The sequence below is a fragment of the Sebastes umbrosus genome, chromosome 11, assembly GCF_015220745.1.
Source record: "Sebastes umbrosus isolate fSebUmb1 chromosome 11, fSebUmb1.pri, whole genome shotgun sequence".
In the NCBI taxonomy this organism is placed as follows: domain Eukaryota; kingdom Metazoa; phylum Chordata; class Actinopteri; order Perciformes; family Sebastidae; genus Sebastes; species Sebastes umbrosus.
Genome location: NC_051279.1, coordinates 29,989,290 through 30,011,244, shown reverse-complemented (window position 1 = coordinate 30,011,244; position 21,955 = coordinate 29,989,290). Strand labels below are relative to the sequence as shown.

Here is a 21,955-nt window from a genome sequence, read left to right as displayed (position 1 = left end):
ATACCCATTTCTTTTAGTGTATTTTATTTGGGAAAACTTTAAAGGAGGGTAAAAGGAAAAACACAAACCAATATTTCAGTTTCCTTAATTGTTTGTTAATATAGAGGCATTTGTTCATTATTGAAGAGGCATTTGTTCATTATTATTATTAAGAAGGCATTTTATTTTATATTATTATGTGGATGGGAACTGTTTTTCAGTCTTCTGACTGAACAACTAAAGTCTGGGGAACTCAGTACCGCCACACTTAGACTTTTCTGTAAACTTGTCAGTAAGTATACTTAGACTTTTCTCTATACTTGTCAGCATAAGCCAATTATACTTAGACTTTTCTGTGTACTTGTCAGTATAAGCCAAGTATACTAAGACTTCTGTAAATTTGTCAGTAAGTATACTTGGACTTTTTTCTATACTTATCAGTATAAGCCAAGTATACTCAGACTATTCTGTATACTTGTAAGCATAAACCAAGTATACTTAGACTTTTCTGTATACTTGTCAGTATAATCCAAGTATTCTTAGACTTTTCTGTATACTTGTCAGCATAAGCCAAGTATACTTAGACTTTTCTGTGTACTTGTCGGTATAAGACAAGTATACTTAACTTTTCTGTATACTTGTCAGCATATGCCAAGTATACTTGGACTTTTCTGTATACTTATCAGTATAAGCCAAGTACACTTAAGTATAATTTTGTTCAGTATATCTCTGATAAGTACATACAAAGTAAATTGAAAGCGTACTGTCTTATTTTAAGTTTAAAAATAGTAGGCCTATAGGCTTCTAATAGCACACTTGAATAAACATCTTTTTGGTGAGGGGAGCCTTAGAATTAACCCAATAAAACTCCTGCTGCAATACTGTTTGAAACTATGTTGTTATTAATTCATATTTAATCTTCATTAAATAGCAAAAAAATAAGGCATAAAGTAAAGTCGTTTGTACATTTGTGTGTTCCTAAGAAGCACCTGTTGCCAGGTGATTCTACACGGAGGGACTTTGCACACATCAAGACCTTCAGGGGAAACAGCCTCATTGATAAGGAGAATCCACTACAGAGGCGCGAGCTGTCAGCTGTCAGACCTGCGCATCCACTTGTTGCGTTCACAACAGTTCACCGTCTCTCTAGTTACAGAGCCAACAACATGGCACGCTCCGGTCTGGTCAGACGGGAGTCGGTGGAAACGGAGATGCACAAGTCCGAAGACAACTCAAAAACCTTTGTTTACACCAAGAAGAGGGGCTACGACGTCACCCGACACCCCCGATGAACAAGGTCAGTGTGGAGACAGTTAGAGAGTTTACTGCTTGTTTCTGTGGATGGGTGACAAGCCAGCTGCTGCCTTCAGGCGCTGTAGGAAATATTAGAACTCTGCATACAGAGGATAATTGAGATGTTCTGTAATATCATAGCAAAGTGTTCAGCTTTAACTTTTAGGGTGTGGATATGCTCAACCAGTGTTGGTTTATAGGCCTACAACAACGTTTTGCTAATGAGTAGTGCTAATGCTAAAGATTGACATCTAGCTCAGCTTATGTGGCTACATTTTGCCACATATTTAGTGAGGTTCCCCTTATTATTCTTCACTACCTAAACAGCAACCATCAATACTATTTGAAAATATAAGGTAGTAGGTGTATTTAATCATTTAGCTAAAAGGCTGTGAAAGTCTTCCTGTTTTTGTTTATGGAGCGCTGGTCGGAGCCCCTCAAGTAGCACGTGAACGCACCATTAGCCAGGAGGTTTAGGTATCAGCTTTAGAGGGGGTTATATTTAGATTTAAAGAGACCAAACGGTGTAGTACACACTGATGATATTGCCCTGTCTTATGTTGCTTTATAAAGACTGTAGCAGCAGTAGTACATTAATGAATTAAGCCTGTGTGATTCAGCATATTGTGCCAAGCTGCTGTGAGCTCACTGTGGCAGCTCATATGTTGTCAAGACAAGACATTATTGCCCCTATGAGTGTTTAAGATCAATGCTTGTTTTCACTTTCTCTTCTCAACCCTCTGAGACCTGCGACTTTACTGTCTTTCAGAGGCTGTAACAGGTTCAGATATCATATGAAACTAGAAAACCTAAGAAATCCATGTCATACTAGCTTGTTGGGAAGGTCCAAAGTTGGGCTAAATTTTGGTGAGGAAAAACGGGCATGGTGATTTTCAAAGGGGTCCCTTGACCTCTGACCTTAAGATATGTGAATGAAAATGGGTTCTATGAGTACCCACGAGTCTCCCCTTTACAGGCAAGCCCACTTTATGATAATCACATGCAGTTTTTTGCATGCAGTGTAAATGTATTATTTTCACCTATTCTTAAAATGGTGTATTTGAATATTTCTGCATACTGGGGTCCCTAAACAGTCTTAGAATTACATAAATTATTATTAGAATTATAAAATAAGGTATCACTGTAAAGCTGAGACTCTTGTGGATCCAATGAGCCCAACTGTGTTCATGTGTGATGATGTTAGTCCCCATAGTAGCCATTTCATTGTAGTGAGACCATTTTTTTTTTTTAAACTTGATCTCACTGTATAAACTGACCTATGGTGACCTCTAGGATAATCACAGCCTCATGAAACTTTACAACCACAAACTAGAGACCTAGAGCATTCAGAGGATGGGTGGCTTTCCTAGGTAGATTGACAATAAAGAGGGTTTCGGAGCAGTTTCCAGAACAGAAGTGCTCGCCATCTAATCTAATAATTCTTACAGAAATCTCAAAATGTCAAAAGTTTTTTAAACCAAATCACAGCATGGATTTTTCTGTGGTGTTCCTCAAGGTCTTGGTGTCTTAACGTGTTTTTTTTGGACGAATTATTGATAATTTAGATCTATTCTCGAGTGGTAAAAAATGGTTACATTTATCACCAAATCTGTTTAAGAAATGATATCAACCCCGACACTGCTGCAACAACTTATGAGACATAATAGTGTAGAGCGTGAGGATGACCATCATATACTTCAATCATAATGTTCTCTATACCCTTATATACTTTTACAATTTATTTTAAATATTGAATTAGTGTATATTTCTGAATTATGACTAGAAAAAACGTGACAGTGCTGAGCTGCATCTCAAATTAATCTCCAGGTTCCCAGCGTTCAGAAGATGTACAACACTTCTATGTGACATCTACTGCTGACCTGCTACCTCCCCTTAAAGACCCCCTGTACTGTGCCCCCCTAAAAAAGACAAAAACAGGTCTATTGTGGGCCTCAGAGGGTTAAAGTAAAATGAGGAACAAAGTTGGAAGTTGCTTAATCATGCAACAAATAATGCTGAGCTCAGCAGCTTCCTTGTAGGCTAGATCATGAGATAAGGGGAATTTGCATGTAGGGAAATGCCTGATTTCTATAACATGATTCATCTGACCAGTTGTTGCTGTTGTATTAGCCTGAAGTATTTTTTTCCCATGCTTTAAACAAATCCTTAACAAAAGAGCCTCTGGCAACCTTAGTTTGAGCCTTTCCAGTGTTTTCTCCTGGTTTGTGTGGTGGCGTTGGGCCCCAGAGGTCAAGCTGTGGTGACAGGGTCTCTGTCCATGGTGCTGACTGACCCTCTAAACAACTGGCTGAATTCAGGGCCACTCCGATGTCAAGTGTGCTCTACAAACAGAGCGTGGTCTGACCGCTCTTTGTCAATGTCAGACTAATTTTAGAACACTTGAACGGTCTATTTATTCCCTTTGAGCTGTTTTCTGCACTCTCACTGGCCACATATGTTTCCCTCTTGGAGGCTACAGAAAAACTGTAGGCCTGTCTAGTGTCCATGTCTAATCTTTAAACTATTCTGGTTTATTTCACTCTGAATTTGCAGATACAGTAGTCCAATCACTATACATTTTTAATAGGGCTGTCAAAGTTAACATGGCGTTACCGCAAATTTGTTTAAAGGCCACTAATTTCTTTAAACACATTAACGCAACATACAGTTTTTAGGTTGTAGTGGGCTCAGTTTTAAAGCTGTTCTAGCTATTCCATTATAGCTAATCCATCGGTACCAACCATGTCAGACTAGCTTGTCATGAAGGAGGTTAAATAATGCTCCAAACTTACGCTATATTTTGGTGAGAAAAAACTGTCATGCCCATTTTCAAAGGGGCCCCTTGACCTCTGACCTCCAGATATGTGAATGTAAATGAGTTCTATGGGTACCCACGAGTCTCCCCTTTACAGACATGCCCACTTTATGATAATCACATGCAGTTTGGGGCAAGTCATAGTCAAGTCAGCACACTGACACACTGACACACTGGCAGCTGTTGTTGCCTGTTGGGCTGCAGTTTGCCATGTTATGATTTGAGCATATTTTTTATGCTAAATGCAGTACCTGTGAGGGTTTCTGGACAATATCTGTGATTGTTTTGTGTTGTTAATTGATTTCCAATAATAAATATATGCATACATTTGCATAAAGCAAGCATATTTGACCACTCCCATGTTGATAAGAGTATTAAATACTTGACAAATCTCCTTTAAGGTACATTTTTAAACAGATAAAAATGTGCGATAAATCACGATTAAAGATTTTAATCTATTGACAGCCCTAATTTTTTTTTTAAAGGTCCCATATTGTAAAAAGTGAAATTTTCATGTCTTTTATAAAGCAGGTTTAAGTGCTATAAAGTTTAAGTTATAAATACTGTTAAACTATCAAAACGCTCAAAATACTGAGAAATACACACAGCCCGTATTCAGAAATTGTGCGTTTGAAACAAGCCGTTAGGATTTCTGTCCATTTGTGATGTCACAAATATACAATACAGCATTACACGGTTTTAAACATAAACATTGTAAACGTGTCCCAGTTTATTTCCTGTTGCAGTGTATGTAAATAACATCAACTGACAGGAAGTAAACAGGGACCCAAACTATTGCATAGCAACGCAAATCCTTTGCAGTTCCGTTGAAATGCGTTTCAGATAGAGGGTGAATACAGGTATATTCAGGCAGACAGTATGAGGAAAATAAAGGGTTTTTTGAACATTACAGCATGTAAACACGTTCTAGTAGAAACACAAAATGCAAGTATGAACCTGAAAATGAGCACAACATGGGACCTTTAAAAGCTGTTCTACTCTGATAAAGGTTACAGTCAGTATACCACAGTTGGGTGGTGTAAACAGTGAGCTGATAAGTCAGACAGTGGAGTTCAAACAGGCCAGTGTCTGTGGAGAGAGGAGTGGTCGAGCCGGGGGCTGCACAGAGACCGGTTTGTTAGGCGAGTTAATGACTCCACTCCTGAGACTGCCACAAGCTGCACATCAACCATGTGTGTTTGTTTTCACATGTGTAAGCGTGCATGGTGTGGCAGGGGGAGGTGAGGTGTGTGTGCACTGATGCATTATGGCTAATAAAAAAATTATGACACTCTTTCACACCAACCAGAGACACAAATGTCACGTTTTGTTGTGAGAGATATCAGTAAAGAGTCAATCATGTTTGTTTAATCATTCATATAAATATGCTGTGTGTGGAAATGTAACAAATCCAAAAAAATATTTTTTTGAATAAGTTTACCAAAACAAACCAGACTGTCAATGTGAAAATGGGCACTAATACTAGAAGTCAGGAAGTCAGTTTGATTGCATTATAAAACAGAAAGAGGTTCTGTTCTTGTAGCACAAATAGAATTACATCCTCTTTTTGACAGAAAGTGATATGATTTAGAGGAAATATGGCTCTCATTTAGAGACACACTAGCATGCCAAGATTTCACAATTTATATAAAGTGTAACTGCACACTTCAACAAAATCAGACCCCCCTTCCTCGCCTCTCTCTACAGCATCTATCGTTTTCACTTATTCAGCATTACAATGTCAGCACAGCATACAGTAGGCATGTTCTCTCCTTTCTGTGGACTGGAAATTAAGCACATTACAAAATCTGGTGAATCAGTGTTATTGACTGATTATTTGGTGATAGCAATGTGCTTTGCTACGCTGTGACAAGAGTGTGGATGAAGCATTTACTCATTCAGCGGCTGGCTAGTTAGCTAGCTAACATTACCTTGATAATTCCACCATGCTTTCATGCTAACGTTACGCTCGTTACAGTTAGCGTAACAACGGGTCTCTTCCTACCGCTGGGAGACTTGTTTGACTGGGAGAAGAGTGGACTGCCACTCCATGATGATCTGTCTGTGATCTCCCAGCAGCGGGGAGGCAGAGGGACTACGGGGTGCTAATTCTTGTCTCATTTGTGACCTGATTAACATTAAATTCATCATATTCAGTGCCCCATATCACTATTTTCCAAGCTACTGTAGCTAGCTGTGTCTGTTGACGCTGCGTTAAGGCTTTCGTCAGTAGGCGTGGTTTCATCGCTCAGCCACTCGCCCAGTTTTTAGCATTTTTCGAATTTTTGCAGTGGGTGGACTGAGGCTCAGACCTGGGGGTGAAGTTACACTTTAACCATAACACGTCCTGCAGAACCTGCACAACCTGATGTTTGTTACCAGCCGTGACAGCGAGGCTGGTGTTGTTTTCACCTTGTGAGTCTCTGAGCAAAATATGGTCCTGAAGACACTTACTGTAGCAGGAAATACCACAGAAGTGATTTTGAATATTTTGCCAGGTGTTAATATGTCTTTCTGTCTGTCCGTGGAAAGATTTTATCTCCATTTTATTTTTGTCACAGTAGCGTCACAACCGTGCAAGATGTAGTCACAACATTTTACAGGTGTGTAGTTGAGATCAAAATGAACGCAGAAGTCAAAGATGGGTTTGGTCCGATGAATGGGGCCTGGAAAAGGGGGGTAGGAAGTGGGGAAGGGGGCTAATGTTTTCTCAATGCTTCAGAAAATACGCATCATTGCTCACGTTAATATTGGCACCATTTGACCCGGTGTAGCTTCAGGTCAGAGCTCTGTCTATACCAGCTACTAAGTCGCCATCTTGAAACCCCCCTTTGATTTTCCGTTGACGTAGTTTGAATTTGTTAAGAAAGCATTATTTTTTGCCTCACTGATCTGATTTCAAATAGTTTCTTTTTTAAAATCTCCTTAGACTGAGGTGATTGTTTGTAACAGAGGTCAGTCTGGGACCTATAGCTTCAGCGCTTAAACCTGCCCCAGTAAACTGTTTGTTTACATCTCAATTTACACCTCGGGGGCCCTGAATGGACCCAGTGTACAAGAGGGCTCTTAAAGAGGGCTCGATAGGTTGACCTAAATTCATGTGAGAGCACTGACCGGTCTAGCACTTAGGATGTTACACTATATTTGGTCTGTTTTAATAAAGACCTGTTGAGAACCAGGCCTCAGACATTCAAATCTGGAGCCTTTTATGGGACGGTTTTCTATCATAAAGTGCCATAGAGACACAGAAATATCATTTTACTCACACTTTTAAGACGCCCTCGTACATTTGTCTTATTGCGTTCTTTCTCCATGTTCTTAGTGTCTCTTCTGAGTAATGTTAAGAGTGAATGTTACGAGAGCCACAGTTCTTTGTTCCTCTGTTTACAAGGAGGCTTTTCTTCTCTCTTTACAGTTGACCATCCCGAATGAGCTCACAGTTTGTGCTGTTACATTGTTTTGGAAAAAAAAAGTAGTTGTGGTTTAATAAGATTAATTGCATGAGTGCAAAAACTGGGCTTGAAACTTTAAGCAACGAGGATCTGAGGAGTCTGCTCTGACAGCTTGTACACAACACAGTAGTTTGTTCAATCAGGCCACTAAGAAAACAAAAGGGCATTTCTAAAACCACGGTGTCTGGTTTTTTTTTCCAAAAGAAAAAGGTTTTATGCCTCCCCGCCGGCGACAGACGTGGCTGGAGACATTATGTTTTTAGGTCATCCGTCTGTCTGTTTGTCTGACTGTCCGTACCCTTCTTGTGAACACGATATCTCAGGAATGCCTGGAGGTAATTTCTTCAATCAAAACATCCACCTTGACTCAATGATGAACTGATTACATTTTGGTGGTCAAAAGTCAAAGGTCAAGGTCACTGTTACCTCACGTATGTCTCATTCTCATGATATCTCAGGAATGCCTGAAGGGAATTTCTTCAAATTTGGCGGCAATGGCCATGAGGCGGTAATTGTAGTTTTGTTTTTATATATTCTGACAAGCGTAGATATCTTGCTATAACCCTGATAGTGTATGTCACCATTTTACGTGATTATATAATGACCTTATAGAGTGCTACAGGGATGACGTATTTTTGTAGGCCAACCAGGAAGTTAGCATCGCCCTGGGTTCCTCGACAAAAATCCAATGGGATCGTTCCATTGGGTTTTGGATTATTGCAGAAAATAAGCTCTGTGGCAAACAAACATTTATGATACTTACATGTTTTGTTCCGTAAAATGATTTTTGAAGCGTAAATGCAATCGGCAGAAGTAAAAAGCTAACACTATAAACGGACTACACCGCGGTCGCATGAGCATGAGTATAAACACAACGAGGCTGGAAAGGCGGACGAGTCGGCGTGATGACGTTTAGTAGTCTCATTTAGCCACTTGTTAGTAACCGCCTTTTTGAAGACTAAAAAATTCACGAGTGGGGTATTTACTGATTTTATATCGTAGAAAAAAACGTTAAAATCTCTTCAGCTTGTGTTAACCGCAGACCTTATTTCAGACATCTAACTAAAAACCCATTGACTTCCAGACGTGGGAACCAAAATGCTAACTCATTTCTGGATTTTATGACTCATTCCTGTACCACTCTATTTTGGTTAGAGGAGATACCAAAACACAACTATTCCTCTGCTGAGTTATGCTGCACAGCAGGCATTAAGCTAACCTTGGTTGGTGGTTGCATCTGATCAACCTGAGCCTCTCATCACTCTTCTAAAGTGACCCAAAACACAGGCTCCCTCAAACACACACAGGTTAGAGTCATGGCAGAAAAAAAGGGTTTCTTATGCAGTCAGGTGAACCGTCCACTGTCAGCCCTGTACATGAACCGGGGCGAGGAAATTGGAGGAGAAGGTAGGAAATGACTGCTAAAGAGTGTTAGTGGCCAGGCACAGGCGGGCTTCTGTGGCTCAGGCAGTGGCACATTGTTGCCCTTCGTCTGATTTCAGCAAGCCCAGAGGATGAGGTGTGTTTACCTCCCTCAGCTGGCCCACCTCACCTCTAACAGGAGCCAGTCACAGCACAACCTGCTAATTGATGCTGAGGGACGCAGCGCTGAAAGCAGCCTGTCCTCACATCCACGGGCTTCGATTTCCTTTTAATCTCTCCTCTCTCACACTTTCTACGTGTGGAGCTGATGCGTGTGCTTTCCCTTTTACTCTTTGGCTCCCTCCTCCTCCCCTCTCCAGAGGTGGAACCGGATATTATAGGTGTGTTTTGTGTGTGCTCGCCGTGCAATAAAGAGATGAAGTGGGGTGCGCGGTGGTGTAGAAAGGGTTCTCTGTGGTGGGGAAGAGAGCGCTGGCCACGCTTCACAGACGTCCTCTGTCTCTCCGCTTGATCACACATTAATGAGGCATCTGTGTGAATCCCGGCCCTCTGACGCTGGTTCCGCCTGCCCTGCGGCCTTGAAAAACAACAACAACAACAGCCTCCTTAAAAATGCTCTTAGCGCCCAATCAGGGATGCTGTTTCACGTCAAACACTCAACTGAGCTGTCGGTGTGTCGGCGGGCCAACAGATGCCCATTCACTGGCTCTGTACTGTAGGTGAAGTGCACTCAGTCATAAAGGTTGGAGAGAATGAAAACTGCGGCTCCTGTCTGTTTGTTGACCTCTTTTTAGGGCTGGGACGATTCACCTATCTCCCGATTCGATACTATCACGATACTTGGGTGCCGATTCAATGTATATTGTGATTTTTAAGTATTGTGATTCAATATTATAGATTTATTCGTGATTTTTGTTAACTTTTTTAACACTAGACCATGGGGAAAAAGTTCAATCATACACTTCTAGGGACTTTTACTTTGGAAAATATTTAAATTAATACAGTAAAAATGTTTGATTTTCAGCATGTATGTAGTCAGAGATGTCTTAAAGTCAAATATATCAGTCATTGTCAGGAATTATTATTTTTTTTTCAGCAACCCAAAAGTCAAAGAATAAAGACATTTCCCTCACAAATTAGTGGTATTTTCTTTTTAATTTATAAGAGGCATGTAATGTTTTATACTTCTGGTGGATATAATCCAATCAATCTTAACTCCATATATGTATTTTGTATATACAGTTCACTTTGTTTTTGGAAACCGGACGTAGTCACACGTGTATACTTCCGCTAACTTCGCCAAGTCCGTCTTTAGCTCTCCCTTCAGCTCCGTTCTCTTTATACATCCATGTTCAGCTCCATCGGGGCCGTTTGAATGCATTTAACATAAATGTCAGTATATGGGTGCTCTACAGTTGTATGGACGGCCCATTTGACCACGTACATGAGAGTGACAGCTGGCTTGACCGCACATTATCGTATCGCGGTAAGGTGCGGTACATGAGAGTGACAGCTGGCTTGACCGCACGTTACCGCGATATGATAACGTTTCCTGTCTGTGATAGAGTTAGCATGCAGCTTTAGCCGTGATGTCTAGCTCTGCTTTTGTGTGAAACCCAAAGTGTTTCCATACTTTACTGGATGTGTAGTGTTTACCACTATGGATTTAACATGTGAGGGTGCAGGTCGTATCCACGTCGAACCGCCGCCGTTTTCTACTTTCTCGTTTCAGCTTTCTGTGGTTTGTTTCGGTGACGAATGCAGAACGGATATGATGTCACGTTACTCAGACTACAACAATAAAAGCGGTAACTTCCTTCTACCTCCACATAGACTCAAATGAAGCAAATATATCAATTCTGGCATTAAAATATCTATTTAAAAAAAAAAAACAGTTTCACAGAGGCTGTCTGGCAGCCCATCCTACTTGTTTGCACAAAAACATCAAACCTGACAATAATGAATAGTGGAATACTCACAAAGACTTGTATTCAAATACAGCACTGAGTGAGAAATGGTGCTGTCATTCATGCTTACATAGCGCCAAATCCCAAGAACTCATATTGATCCCCTTGATTAAACAGTAATGTTCTGTTTATTGCGGTTTATATAATCACTAACATGATGCTTCATTTGAGCCTACGAACACTGAGTGAAACGGAGATCTTGTGCCCAGACAACCAGCTGCAATCGGATGCCCCATTTGTAACCACAGGCTCCACATGCGACATCGCAAGACGGGCCCGTCAGATGAAAGACTGAAAGTAAGAATTCTTGGCGAGCGCTGAACAACAGTGTATCTGATTGGGCGTTGAGGATGTGTTTCCAAATGGCGACGCTCCTGATAACCCTCTGTAGCAACTGGAAGTAATTAGGCTCTCATGTTAGATTTACTCTGGTTTGGCTGCTACACTCGTCGACTTTTCCTCCCAGAAAACACTTTTCCCCCCTCACCACGTTTGCATTTTCTTTTAACCGAGACCCACATAAATAAATTTAGCAACAAACAAACAAATAAGCCGAGCTTTTCATTCACACATGGATATATTTCTGTATCTTTGTGGCTCTCTGAGTCCTGTCCTTTGGGCATGTGTCATGCTTTGTTGGTTGCGACTGATCTGCTGAGTTTTCCACGTGTAACATAATGCACTCCAGCCGCTCTGTGTTTCTAGCGAGGCCCGATAAGGGTGTTTATAACAGTGCATGCACTCTAATAGAATTATGTCACAATTGGTAAAAGGTGCCAGTGAGAAAAACAGCTGCATGACCCGACGCTGACTTTACTCGATGCCGTCGGGAGTTTTGATTCCCACTGAGTCACCGTGTAAGCATGACACACGAATAAAGTTTTGTTTTCTGCACAGTCAAGACTAATAAAAGATTTGTGCTGACAACTTGTGTTGGTGAAGCATTACAGCAATGCTTTGTTTGCGCTGCTAGCCAAGGTTCCCATGGACCTTGGTAATCTTTCTACATTTATCAGTGTCTCAGCTATCTGGCCCCTATCCATCGTACCATCAACATTTCACATCCGAGGGAAAATCCTCTGGATGTTTGTGATGATAGAGGAGTGGTTTTAAAGTCAATAATTCACTGTTATTTCTTGACTAGATAAGATAAGAAGTAAACCATGAGCCCTTAATGATGATGATTCTGACAAATGTCAAGTTTTACCCTATGAGTCTTTAAATAGTTTGGGGAAATATAATTATTTGTTTTCTTGCTGAGAGTTAGATGACGGGACTGATACCACGTCAGGTCTCTAAAATAGATATGAAGCTAAAGCTGCTGGTGTGCAAATTGTCTTAGCTTAGCATAAAGACTGGAAGCAGTGACATCGCATGGAGACAACAAAACTCCAGGAAATCAGTGCACATAACTCCCTGTAAAACAGTAACTTGTCTTTTTTAACATTTTGGATTTTAAACAAATGAGATATCACATGATAATGAGGGAGATTTAGAGGTGCAGGTCGGCTGAGTTTTAGCCACATTAGTGGTCGGTCTACCACTTTTGTCCAGACTGAAATATCTCAACAAGTATCAGAGGGATTGCCAAGAAAGTTTGTTCAGATATTACTGATCCCAGAGGATGAATTAAGCCTATACTTTTGGTGCTCCCCAGCATCATCAGGTCAAAAATGTTAATATTCAATACTTTGTTTTATGACCAAATACGTGCAAATTGTGACACTGATGCAGAATTCACAACAGAGCGGCAGCAAAGTGCGGCCTGTGGCGAGCTGCCATGCAATGTCTATGAAAAGCTTCGGCGGCCGCGCCCAAGCTCGGCGAGCTGCGGTTGTTTGATTCTGCGGCGAAATGCGGCCAGAGAGGACCCGCAACCAGTCAATGAACAGATCCTGTGACTCCTGTGACACGTTGACCTATCGTTTCAAGAATCACCTAAAACACATGAAAACACCTCACGGCGGCAGAAAAATGTAATTGAGGTGAGCCGCACTTCGCCGCTGCCTGGCATGAATTCGGCGTGACACTCTGTCCTCTGGTGGAGAGGCGGGTCTATTACATGCTTTGGCATAATATCGGGTTGGCAAATGTGTGTGGAAACATCGGCTGCGTTGCTACTCACATTTTTTTATTTTAATCTCAATCATTTGTGAGTATAATTTTCCGTAGACCATTGCACAGGGCATTCTGACATTGCTGCACTGTCTCTGGGTGGGGCAGAAATGATGTGAAAACGCCAGTTGTGTGTGTGTATTACGGGCTCTTTCGAGGTGGATGACAGTGGTTATGTGAGGTTGAACTCGATGATGTTGCCAGTCAAGATTACAAGCCTTCGTTTAACTGAGTGGTGAAAATGGAACAAACCTGTCTCTGTTCAGACTTTACGCAGAGCAGCTGCACTTGTCAATCCTCCTCACTGGGTGGACTGCAGAGTGAGCTCCATGGATATCTGAGTGTGTGTGTGTGTGTGTGTGGGTGTGGATGTGGGTGTGGGTGGGTGGGTTGTCCCAGGTGTGGCCAGGTGTTCCAGGTTGACCGCACGCATTGCTGGTGACCAGACATTCCACTGATGGACCGGAGTGGATCAGCCAGACAGAGAGAAAGTGTACCCTCGTTCCCCTCCAGTAACCCACCCCAACTTGAGCTTTACACACACACACACACACACACACACACTCTAACATGTTCATAAACCAGTTTAAATAGGGTTTTAACCTGCGGCCCCATAAGTGCTTTTATCAGTGTTTTCTTCAAGGCTGGCTCCAATAAAGTGTAATATGATCAGACTGTCTCGACACACACTCAATTGTGATGCTGTGTTTATTCAGCGGCAGGTCCTTCTAAATAGCCCTACCTCCTCAGCTCACTTTTGTGTGTTTTTTGTAAGGTGGTCCTCATTCATGGGAGGACAACGGAGGAGCCATTAGCTTGTCCCAGACAGAGAGAGGGAGACAGTCTGAGCCTCATCACCTTCCTATGAAGCTCATCTCAAGCCTCTTTCACCTGTCTCTCCCCCTCCCCTCCTCTTCTCCTCAATGCTGCTTTTGTCTGTTATTTTAGAGTCAGAGCGGCGGAGGTCTTGTCATGTCTTCACAAAGATACAGCAACGAGAATTTAAAAGTGGTATTTTGTTTCAGCACTCTGTATGTACTAGGTGCATATGGTTTCCCCGAGGTCGGAGAGATGGCTATCATTAAGACTGATGCTGTGTTGATCGACAGGTTTTGTGTGGTCATAAAAACGAGGAGGAGGTTTGTATTAATGGTGCGATAAAGAGCCGTAAAACAGTCAGTTAACGGGCTAAAGGCCTGGTCACATAAGCATTTAAAATCAATGCATTCCAACGGAGTTGCTACGATCACTGGGTTTGCTCACGGGGGGAAAAGTAAATCCACGCAAACTTTTCACTCAACCTTTGTGAACTTTGACACGCTAATTTGTGCCGTTGAACAATAGTAAACCATCTTGGCAGTGCTGACCTTTGAGGGACCTGAGAGCTGGAGAAGTTGAGGAAGCAATCGTAGCTTATTAGCTGTGTTGCAACATCCACTTTTATTTAATCCTCCTCTGTTGGAGTATAAACTGCTCCATAAAAGAGGAATGGTTTGCAAAAAGTTATGAGACAGGAGCTGATGGGAAAAATATGTTGTTTGAGCAAACTGTCAGTTTGCAAGCTGGCTAGCGTGTTAGCAGATAGCAGCTCATCAGCTATAGTAGTTTACAAACTAGCCTCACAAGGTGTCCTATTTCATGAAGACGTGTGGATGAGTTCTTCATCTTCTACAGGTTAAGAAAACACTCCTACCATTATCTCTCCCCTGACTCCAAATGCTCTCATCACTAACACATCCAACACAAACAAGGACGTTCAAAAAAACGACAAACTGTTTCTCTGAAGTGAGGAGCTGTGCCCTTTACCATTACAACCATGACCTACAGCCTTCCTGGTGGTGACAGTGTTAGGGCCTTTCCCTGCGTTTTAACAGCACTGATGTTTGTTTTGTGAAGAGACGAGTTCTTTTCTCTCACTTTTTTACTGTCTGAACCAGCTGCCAAGTAGGTGGTCATTTGCTCAGAGGAAATTTCAGTCGTCACAGAAACTAGCAGTCACAACAGGAAAACACTTGTATTATGGTGCACCTCCGTTAGTGAAGTCACAGAGGTGAGCGGGAACTGAGAGAGGGTGCTATCCCCCCAATGTAAAATGAGCTTTAATTCACCCGTTTGCTGATTTTAAAATATCCTTAATTAATTAAACTATTCCCTGGTTTTTGCTCCACGAGGAGAGAGTCATAAACACCTGTGCAGTTAGACGTGTCTGTCGAGGCCCATACTGTCACCTGAACATGGCCAATGAATGCTGAAGCACCACCAGCCAAAAGTGAATTGGCTTGGACATTTTCCCGGCAGCACTCAGGCTCCTAAGGGACCTGGACCGCGGAGCATGAAAAGGCTGCCTCAAGGGGATCGGCTGCGTTTTGAAGAACCCTACGTGTCCGCTACCTCCACCCACTCGAGGCTGCCCTCCCTAAGTCAACAGCGGCTCGGTTTTCAAGGCTGTTTGACCAACAAGCGTGTCTGTACATTCACAAGTTGACACCTCTTGATTTAAGGGAGCCCTGCGCTTTCATATTTGCTCATGAATGAGGAATCTAAGACGCTCCTTTTGGTCAGCCTCAGAGCTCATTGCTAGGTGGGGATCATGACTCATGAGGGTGAGAAGTGAATTAGAGGCACAGTCACTGTCTGCTCTCTAATGGATTTGATTATTAGTCCATCCTGAAAGCTTTATAATTAGTTAAGTCAGGGGAGTTGACACACAAAACACTATTTCTGGGGTCTTAATTTCTCGTTATGCCAAGATTATTTTGTTCATTGAAAGCAAAATAAAATAAATAAATGTCAAGCAAAATATTGTCCAAATAATCCCAAATTCCATTTTCAAAATAAGATTATAGTACAGTAAAAAATATGGCACAAATAGATCTAAAATACAAACATACAGCTGTGGCACTTATACAAAAGAGAAGACAGGAAAAATATAAAACACAGCTTTTAGCATACATGTGTTAAGTAACATTGCAGGACTGCAATAACATTTATTTGTTTCTGTTACCTGTATTTTTCACCTGGTTACACTAGTTTAAAGGTACAGTTCACCCCAAAATCAAGAATGCATTTTTTTCCTCCTACGTATCAATCTAGATTGTTTTGGTGTGAGTTGCCAAGTGTTGGAGATATCGGCTGTAGAGATGTCTGCCTTAACTCGAGTAAAATGGAACTAGATGGCACTCTGCTTGTGGTGCTCAAAGCGCCAAAAAAATACATCTGAAAAACTCAACAGCAATGTCTCCCTCCAGAAAGCATGACCTGGTTACTCAAGATAATCCACAGACCTTGCTATGAGCAGTTTCATGTAGGAACTATTTTCTTTCTAACCAAACTGCACCTGCCAACCGTATCACCGCGCAGAAGGAAGCGTGCATCTACTCATGGACGAGAGGCTCGTGTTAGTGGTTATAGCTAACCGATACTAGCACCACTGAGCTAATGTTACAGCTCAGGCTGGGAGGACGCCATTAATGTTTACATCTCGCGTTTCATGTGCACGAGCCTCTCGTTCCTGAGTAGATGCAGGGGTTCCTCCTGCGCGGTTGATTTTGGGGTGAACTGTCCCTTTAAGTCCTTGGAAGTAATGCTAATTTCTGCTACAGTGCATCATATGGTATCGAGTTCCACATTAGCCAAAAAGCTAACATAGGTCATCATAAGCTTATGAATTGAGAATAATTACATTTTTTACCAGACACACACATTGCAGTGTTTTATTAAGACATGTAATCAAACAAACATTGAGTAGGTCAAGCTCTTTTTCTAAACCAAACATATGAAATTATAAAGAGCCAGCACACAGAGCTGTGTTTCTGCCTTGATTGCTCCTTGTTTTGCTTCTTCTCAGTGCTCCTATTTAACAGCATTATTGGCACAGTGCTGACATGTTGATAGAGAAAACACGAGTTATCTTTCTGATTAATGTGTTTGGCCCTCTGAACAAAGTTTGAGTGCCGTATTCCTCGGCCTGCTAATGACCGAATCTGTTTAGGAATGAGAGTGCACATGCGGGCCTTACACGGCACATTTGTCGGGAGGCATTCATCGGGGAAAAGCTTAGTCAGGCAGTAAGATCCTGGGAAGAGACGGATAGGAGCTGATGTGTGCTCTTTCTCTTCCTCCTGAGAGGAAGGGATAGATTTAGAGGGCTTTATTCGCAGGGCAATCCTCTTGAATCCTGCTACGGCTGCCATTTTAGCAGGAAACAGATGGGGGGCATCTGTCCCTTTGCTGAGAAAATCTACGGGATTTGGACACAATAGGGCAACCTGGTACTCTATAGCTTCACACTGAATACAAACATGTTCAGAAGGAAGAGCTTACATGGGCAAAAAATGACACTGATCAGTCATTTTGCTTCATATTCAGTAGATCATTCTACTAAAAGAGGGAAAATGACTCTTATTTCATGTCATTCACTTTAGGGATGCACGATATACTATATACACATTATATACTGGAATTTTAATTCCTGTTACTGCATTAAAAAGGTTTACACTTGAAGTGTAATTCCTGTTTATTTCGAAGATTTTTTAACAAGTTACTGGTGTACGATTTATTAATTTAATAATTACTACAAATTCTGTTCATTTCGAAGATTTTTTTTACCAAGTTGTCGGTGTACAACTTATTATTTTAATAATAAATAAAAATTCTGTTTATTTCGAAAAAATGTTACCAAGTTACTGGTGTACAATTTATTATTTAAATAATAAAAATAAATTCAATTTGTATAAATAAAATACAAATTTGTATTTATATTTTACATTTTGTTTTACAAAACAATGTTTAAGTCAAGCCTGATGTTGCTTTACACATAAAAGAATGATCCCAGTCACTTCCACACAGTGAGGCATACAGCTTATTAATTAAACACTGGTATCGGATCAGTACTTGGTATCGGCCGATACCCAAAGCCCAGGTATCCGTATCCGTATCGGGACTGAAAAAGTTGGATTGGTGCATCTCTTATTCACTTTCAAACATTTAGTGGCATGTGACCTTTTGCTGAACTTTATCTTTTGTACAGACTAAGTAGCAGACTGAGATTAGCCATTGTAAGATATCTACTGTATCAAAGTGTGAGTCTTATCAATATTAAGTACAAAAAATAACTTGGAGACAAATATGTGTTGAACTCATTGACCCGTTTATCAGAGACATTGTATCGTCTGAGGCGTTGTTTCCGTTCTGCTCTACAAATGATTAACATCTCTTTGTGAGTTTTATGTGACATCCATGCCCTATACATTCCTGTACTTTTTCCTGCGCATTTATGGACCAACAGAAAATGTAAAGATTAGATGTGGACTATAAATTCTAACCTTCCTGTAGCAAACTATACAACTATACACTCACAATACCAGCTAACAGGCTCTAATAGACGTATGATCTACTGTAGACGTATGGGAGGTTTTTAAACCCAGTCCTACTTTGAACTAATGTAACAGACCTTGTCATAAAGGGTGTGTACCGTATCTTGCATTTCTTTCTGTAAAATGTCATACTGAATGTAACGTCATGACGTTATAGTATGACTTCACTTGGGGTCTTTCTCTCATGATGATCAGCCTCGGTGCTGTTGTCTCACACTGAATGAGCCATTCGTTTGGTATTTTATACAGGTGCTCTGGTGTTTCTCCCTCTGGCAGGTTTATTGGGCCCAGTGTGCAATCCACTGAACACTGAAGGTCTTCTAACACGAGGAGGAGAGAGACGGGAGATAATGAGCTGTCTTTGATTGCCTCTAAGCCACTACAGGATCCAGGCTATTACAGTACGTCATTATGGAAGAGATGGGAAAACAAAATAGCACAACTCTTCATGACTGTTACTGTACATGCATTAGCTAATCTGAGAAGTTACCTATGATCACGGCATGGATATTTGGTGAATTTCATGCTGAAGGTTCTACCAAGACTCAAACTTCAGTTGGATTTCTGGATTCAGAGTGCTGATGACTGAGCATGACACTATGGAACCCATCTTTTGCATGCAGACGGTGCAAATAAAGACATATAACTCACATTGAAAAAAGCCACCATTTCACATTTGCTAAGTACTGAATTCAACTGTGAAATGAAAGTTCACACTGAAAGTTCTGTACTCTGGGTTCGTCCAGGATTTGAACCCAAGACTTCTTGCACCAAAGCGAGAATCATACCCTCTAGACCAACGAGACACTCAGAATAACATTATGTGCTTTATCAGGTGCTTGATTTGGCAACTTGGCTGTCAATGACTGGTCACCTTTCTGGTGGAGGACGTCAGATAAGAAACCAGGGGTCTTTTCATGGAAGACATTTGTCACAGTAGGAAATTAGTAAAGGCTGAATTCCATTTAGCTGCTTCAGTTTCAGGGTCCTGGTATTGTGCATGCTGCATGGCTCACCGTCACACTGTCATGACTTACTGGAACACTTGAATAGAGTCATCTTTAATGTTTTAGTGCTTTTCCTACTATGACTATGACGTGCTGTGGAAAAGGGCTCGCTGGGAATTTGAACCCACGACCTCTCAATCATACCCCCAGACCAACGAGCCCCACAAAGGAAGGCATATACACTTTACCCAGCAGGAAATGCTGCTCTGGTTAGTAACAGACCTCTAGACAGGAAATGGTGAATCCCATTATCATATGCTTTTTAAGGATTTTCTGAACTTGTTTACACTTGCTGAACATTGATGGGAATGCCATTTGTTTTGCAGGTTTTTGATCATAAACAGAAGTATTGGACAAACTGACATTTTGATCTGATTATGGCACAAGATGAAAAGTTAAGGGGATGGCAATGGCAATCCATCCAGTAGTTTTTGAGACAATTCACTCAGAGCCACAAATGTAAACCTGCCGGTGGCACTAGAGGAAAAGTCAGATAATCACCAAAGTCATTATGATTCATCAGTCTGATAACCGTGAATGTCTGTACCAAAGTTTGTGCCAATCCCTCTATTAGATATTTCACTGGATAAGTGAAAACTTGGATGGCGCTGGAGGAAAAGTCAGGGCTAAAGTCACTTGGATAGCTCTCTAGGAACCATGAATGTTTGTACAACATGTCATGGAAACCCAACCCAACAGTCATTGAGATATTTCGGTCTGGACCAACCAACGTTGCCATCCCTAAAGCCACACTGTGAGCGTGGTTAAAAATCCAATATTGCCATGAAGTAACACTCATTGAGTTACTCATTTTATTGCCCTTTTATGATCTCGTTCATTTTACTGGCCCAATACAAGCGATATTACAGTATTGCAAAAATTGATGGATCAAAAATACAATAAAAACCTAGTGTAATGATTTCCACATGTAATATCATCACATCTTTATAGATTAATGGCTGATTGTACAATTCTTTTTGAGGGGTCAGGTTTTGAGTAGTTATTACATTAGTTCCTGTAGGCTACATATCCGATCTTTCTCGTATTTCCATACAAAAAGCTTTTGCACATAATTTAAAGATGTTAAATGAATGGCAGAAACAAAGATGTCATCTCTCTCCCCTTTCATGTGGTGGTCTTTACTGCACTTGAGCAAACGTTTGTGTTACCATGAAGTCGTTACAGGAGATTCATTGAGGCCGTTTGTAATGGAATTTCCACCAAGGAGGGAAGTTCCCTTTTAACAGTAGACCGACCTCAAGGGGGCTCTGGACAGTCTCAAGGTTCCCCTCGGTACGGCAAAATGGACAAACACTCTTTCACTGTCTCTGACATACACAAATACGTGCACATGCAGTCATGCATACGAGCATACAAAGTAATGTGCACCAGGCTGTGCAGGGTTTTCCATTCTTCAGTGCTACACTTGCAGGCAGAGCCCATAAATAAAGCTCCCATTCACTCTGTGTGTACAATTAGGATAGTTTAAGAAAACCTTCATTCTTACTTTTCAATGACAGAAAACACTTAAAGGCCCTCGAGTTGGCTTTTATAAAACGGTCGGACCTCTGCACTGAGCTTGTTACCGTATAGTTTTAGGTCAGGCGCTGCATTGTCTTTATGATAAATTGATAAAGGCTGAGGTGTCGGAGGAGAGTTTTTTTTTAAGGGAAACACTGTTGCACCTGCATGTGTCGAACAGAAAAGCAGTCTTATGCGTCAGAGGGCAGAGGCCAGCTAGCGTATGATTCTCTGGCATGTGTGAAGCTCTGAAATTAAAGAGTGTGTCCAGGAGGAAAGGGTTATTTGAAGGCCTTTTTGTTTGCTTTCACTGTTTGGTGTGCATCAGCAAATTTGGGAAATGAGCACAGACATCGCTGACCTTCATTGTCAAATTGCTGCTTCAGACTTTCTAACTAAGAACGCTTTCACAAGCCAACATTTAGTCTGTTTTAATCAAACTCGTGCGGTTTGTTTGGGCAGTCGTGAACGCAGTAATCGTACTCTGGTGCGGACCAAAGCAACCGGACCGAGACTGCTTGCGAGAGGTTGTCTCGGACCGTTTCCAAACCAAAACGCAGGCTGCCTGTGCGGGTGTTTGTTGAGATGGCCACAGGTAAATGACAGGTTAATATGAGTGGGAGAGGACTGACTTGAACTTCTGCAGAAGTCCAATGTTTGCTTGACCCTGGGCTGAAGAGAACATACAGAATATGCTAAATAAAGCCCACAAAAATAGTGACATTTATAAAGTCATACAAGATAAACTGGAGGAGAAGGGATTTGTGCGCACTGTAGATCAGTGCCGAGTCAAAGTGAGAACACTTTGATAGCAATATAAAGTTGATTCCTTGCATGGAAGTGGCAGCTTCTATGCAGGGATTCGTCCTTTGTTCATGCCCCTCAGCAATTTAAATTATTTATTTGGTCCGCTTAAATTTGTGCACTGTGTAACCAAACCAGACAACGAACCAAAAGCATCAATTTCAATCTCTAATTCGGATAAGCCAAACAGACTATGGCTTGTGAAAGCACCCTTCTCTTGTCATCTTCTGAATGTTGAGATTTG

At 41.3% G+C, this 21,955-nt stretch overlaps 1 protein-coding gene across 1 annotated transcript in view; it reads left to right on the top strand.

The window, feature by feature from the left end:
• Positions 1–1,070: 1,070 nt before the first annotated feature.
• The window catches only part of me1 (malic enzyme 1, NADP(+)-dependent, cytosolic), a 97,277-nt gene continuing 76,392 nt past the window's right edge, over positions 1,071–21,955 (top strand). Inside the window, 2 exon segments of the mRNA XM_037785174.1 lie at positions 1,071–1,257; positions 1,260–1,276. Of these exon segments, the coding sequence (XP_037641102.1) occupies positions 1,146–1,257; positions 1,260–1,276 (129 nt within the window). The 5' untranslated portion in view covers positions 1,071–1,145.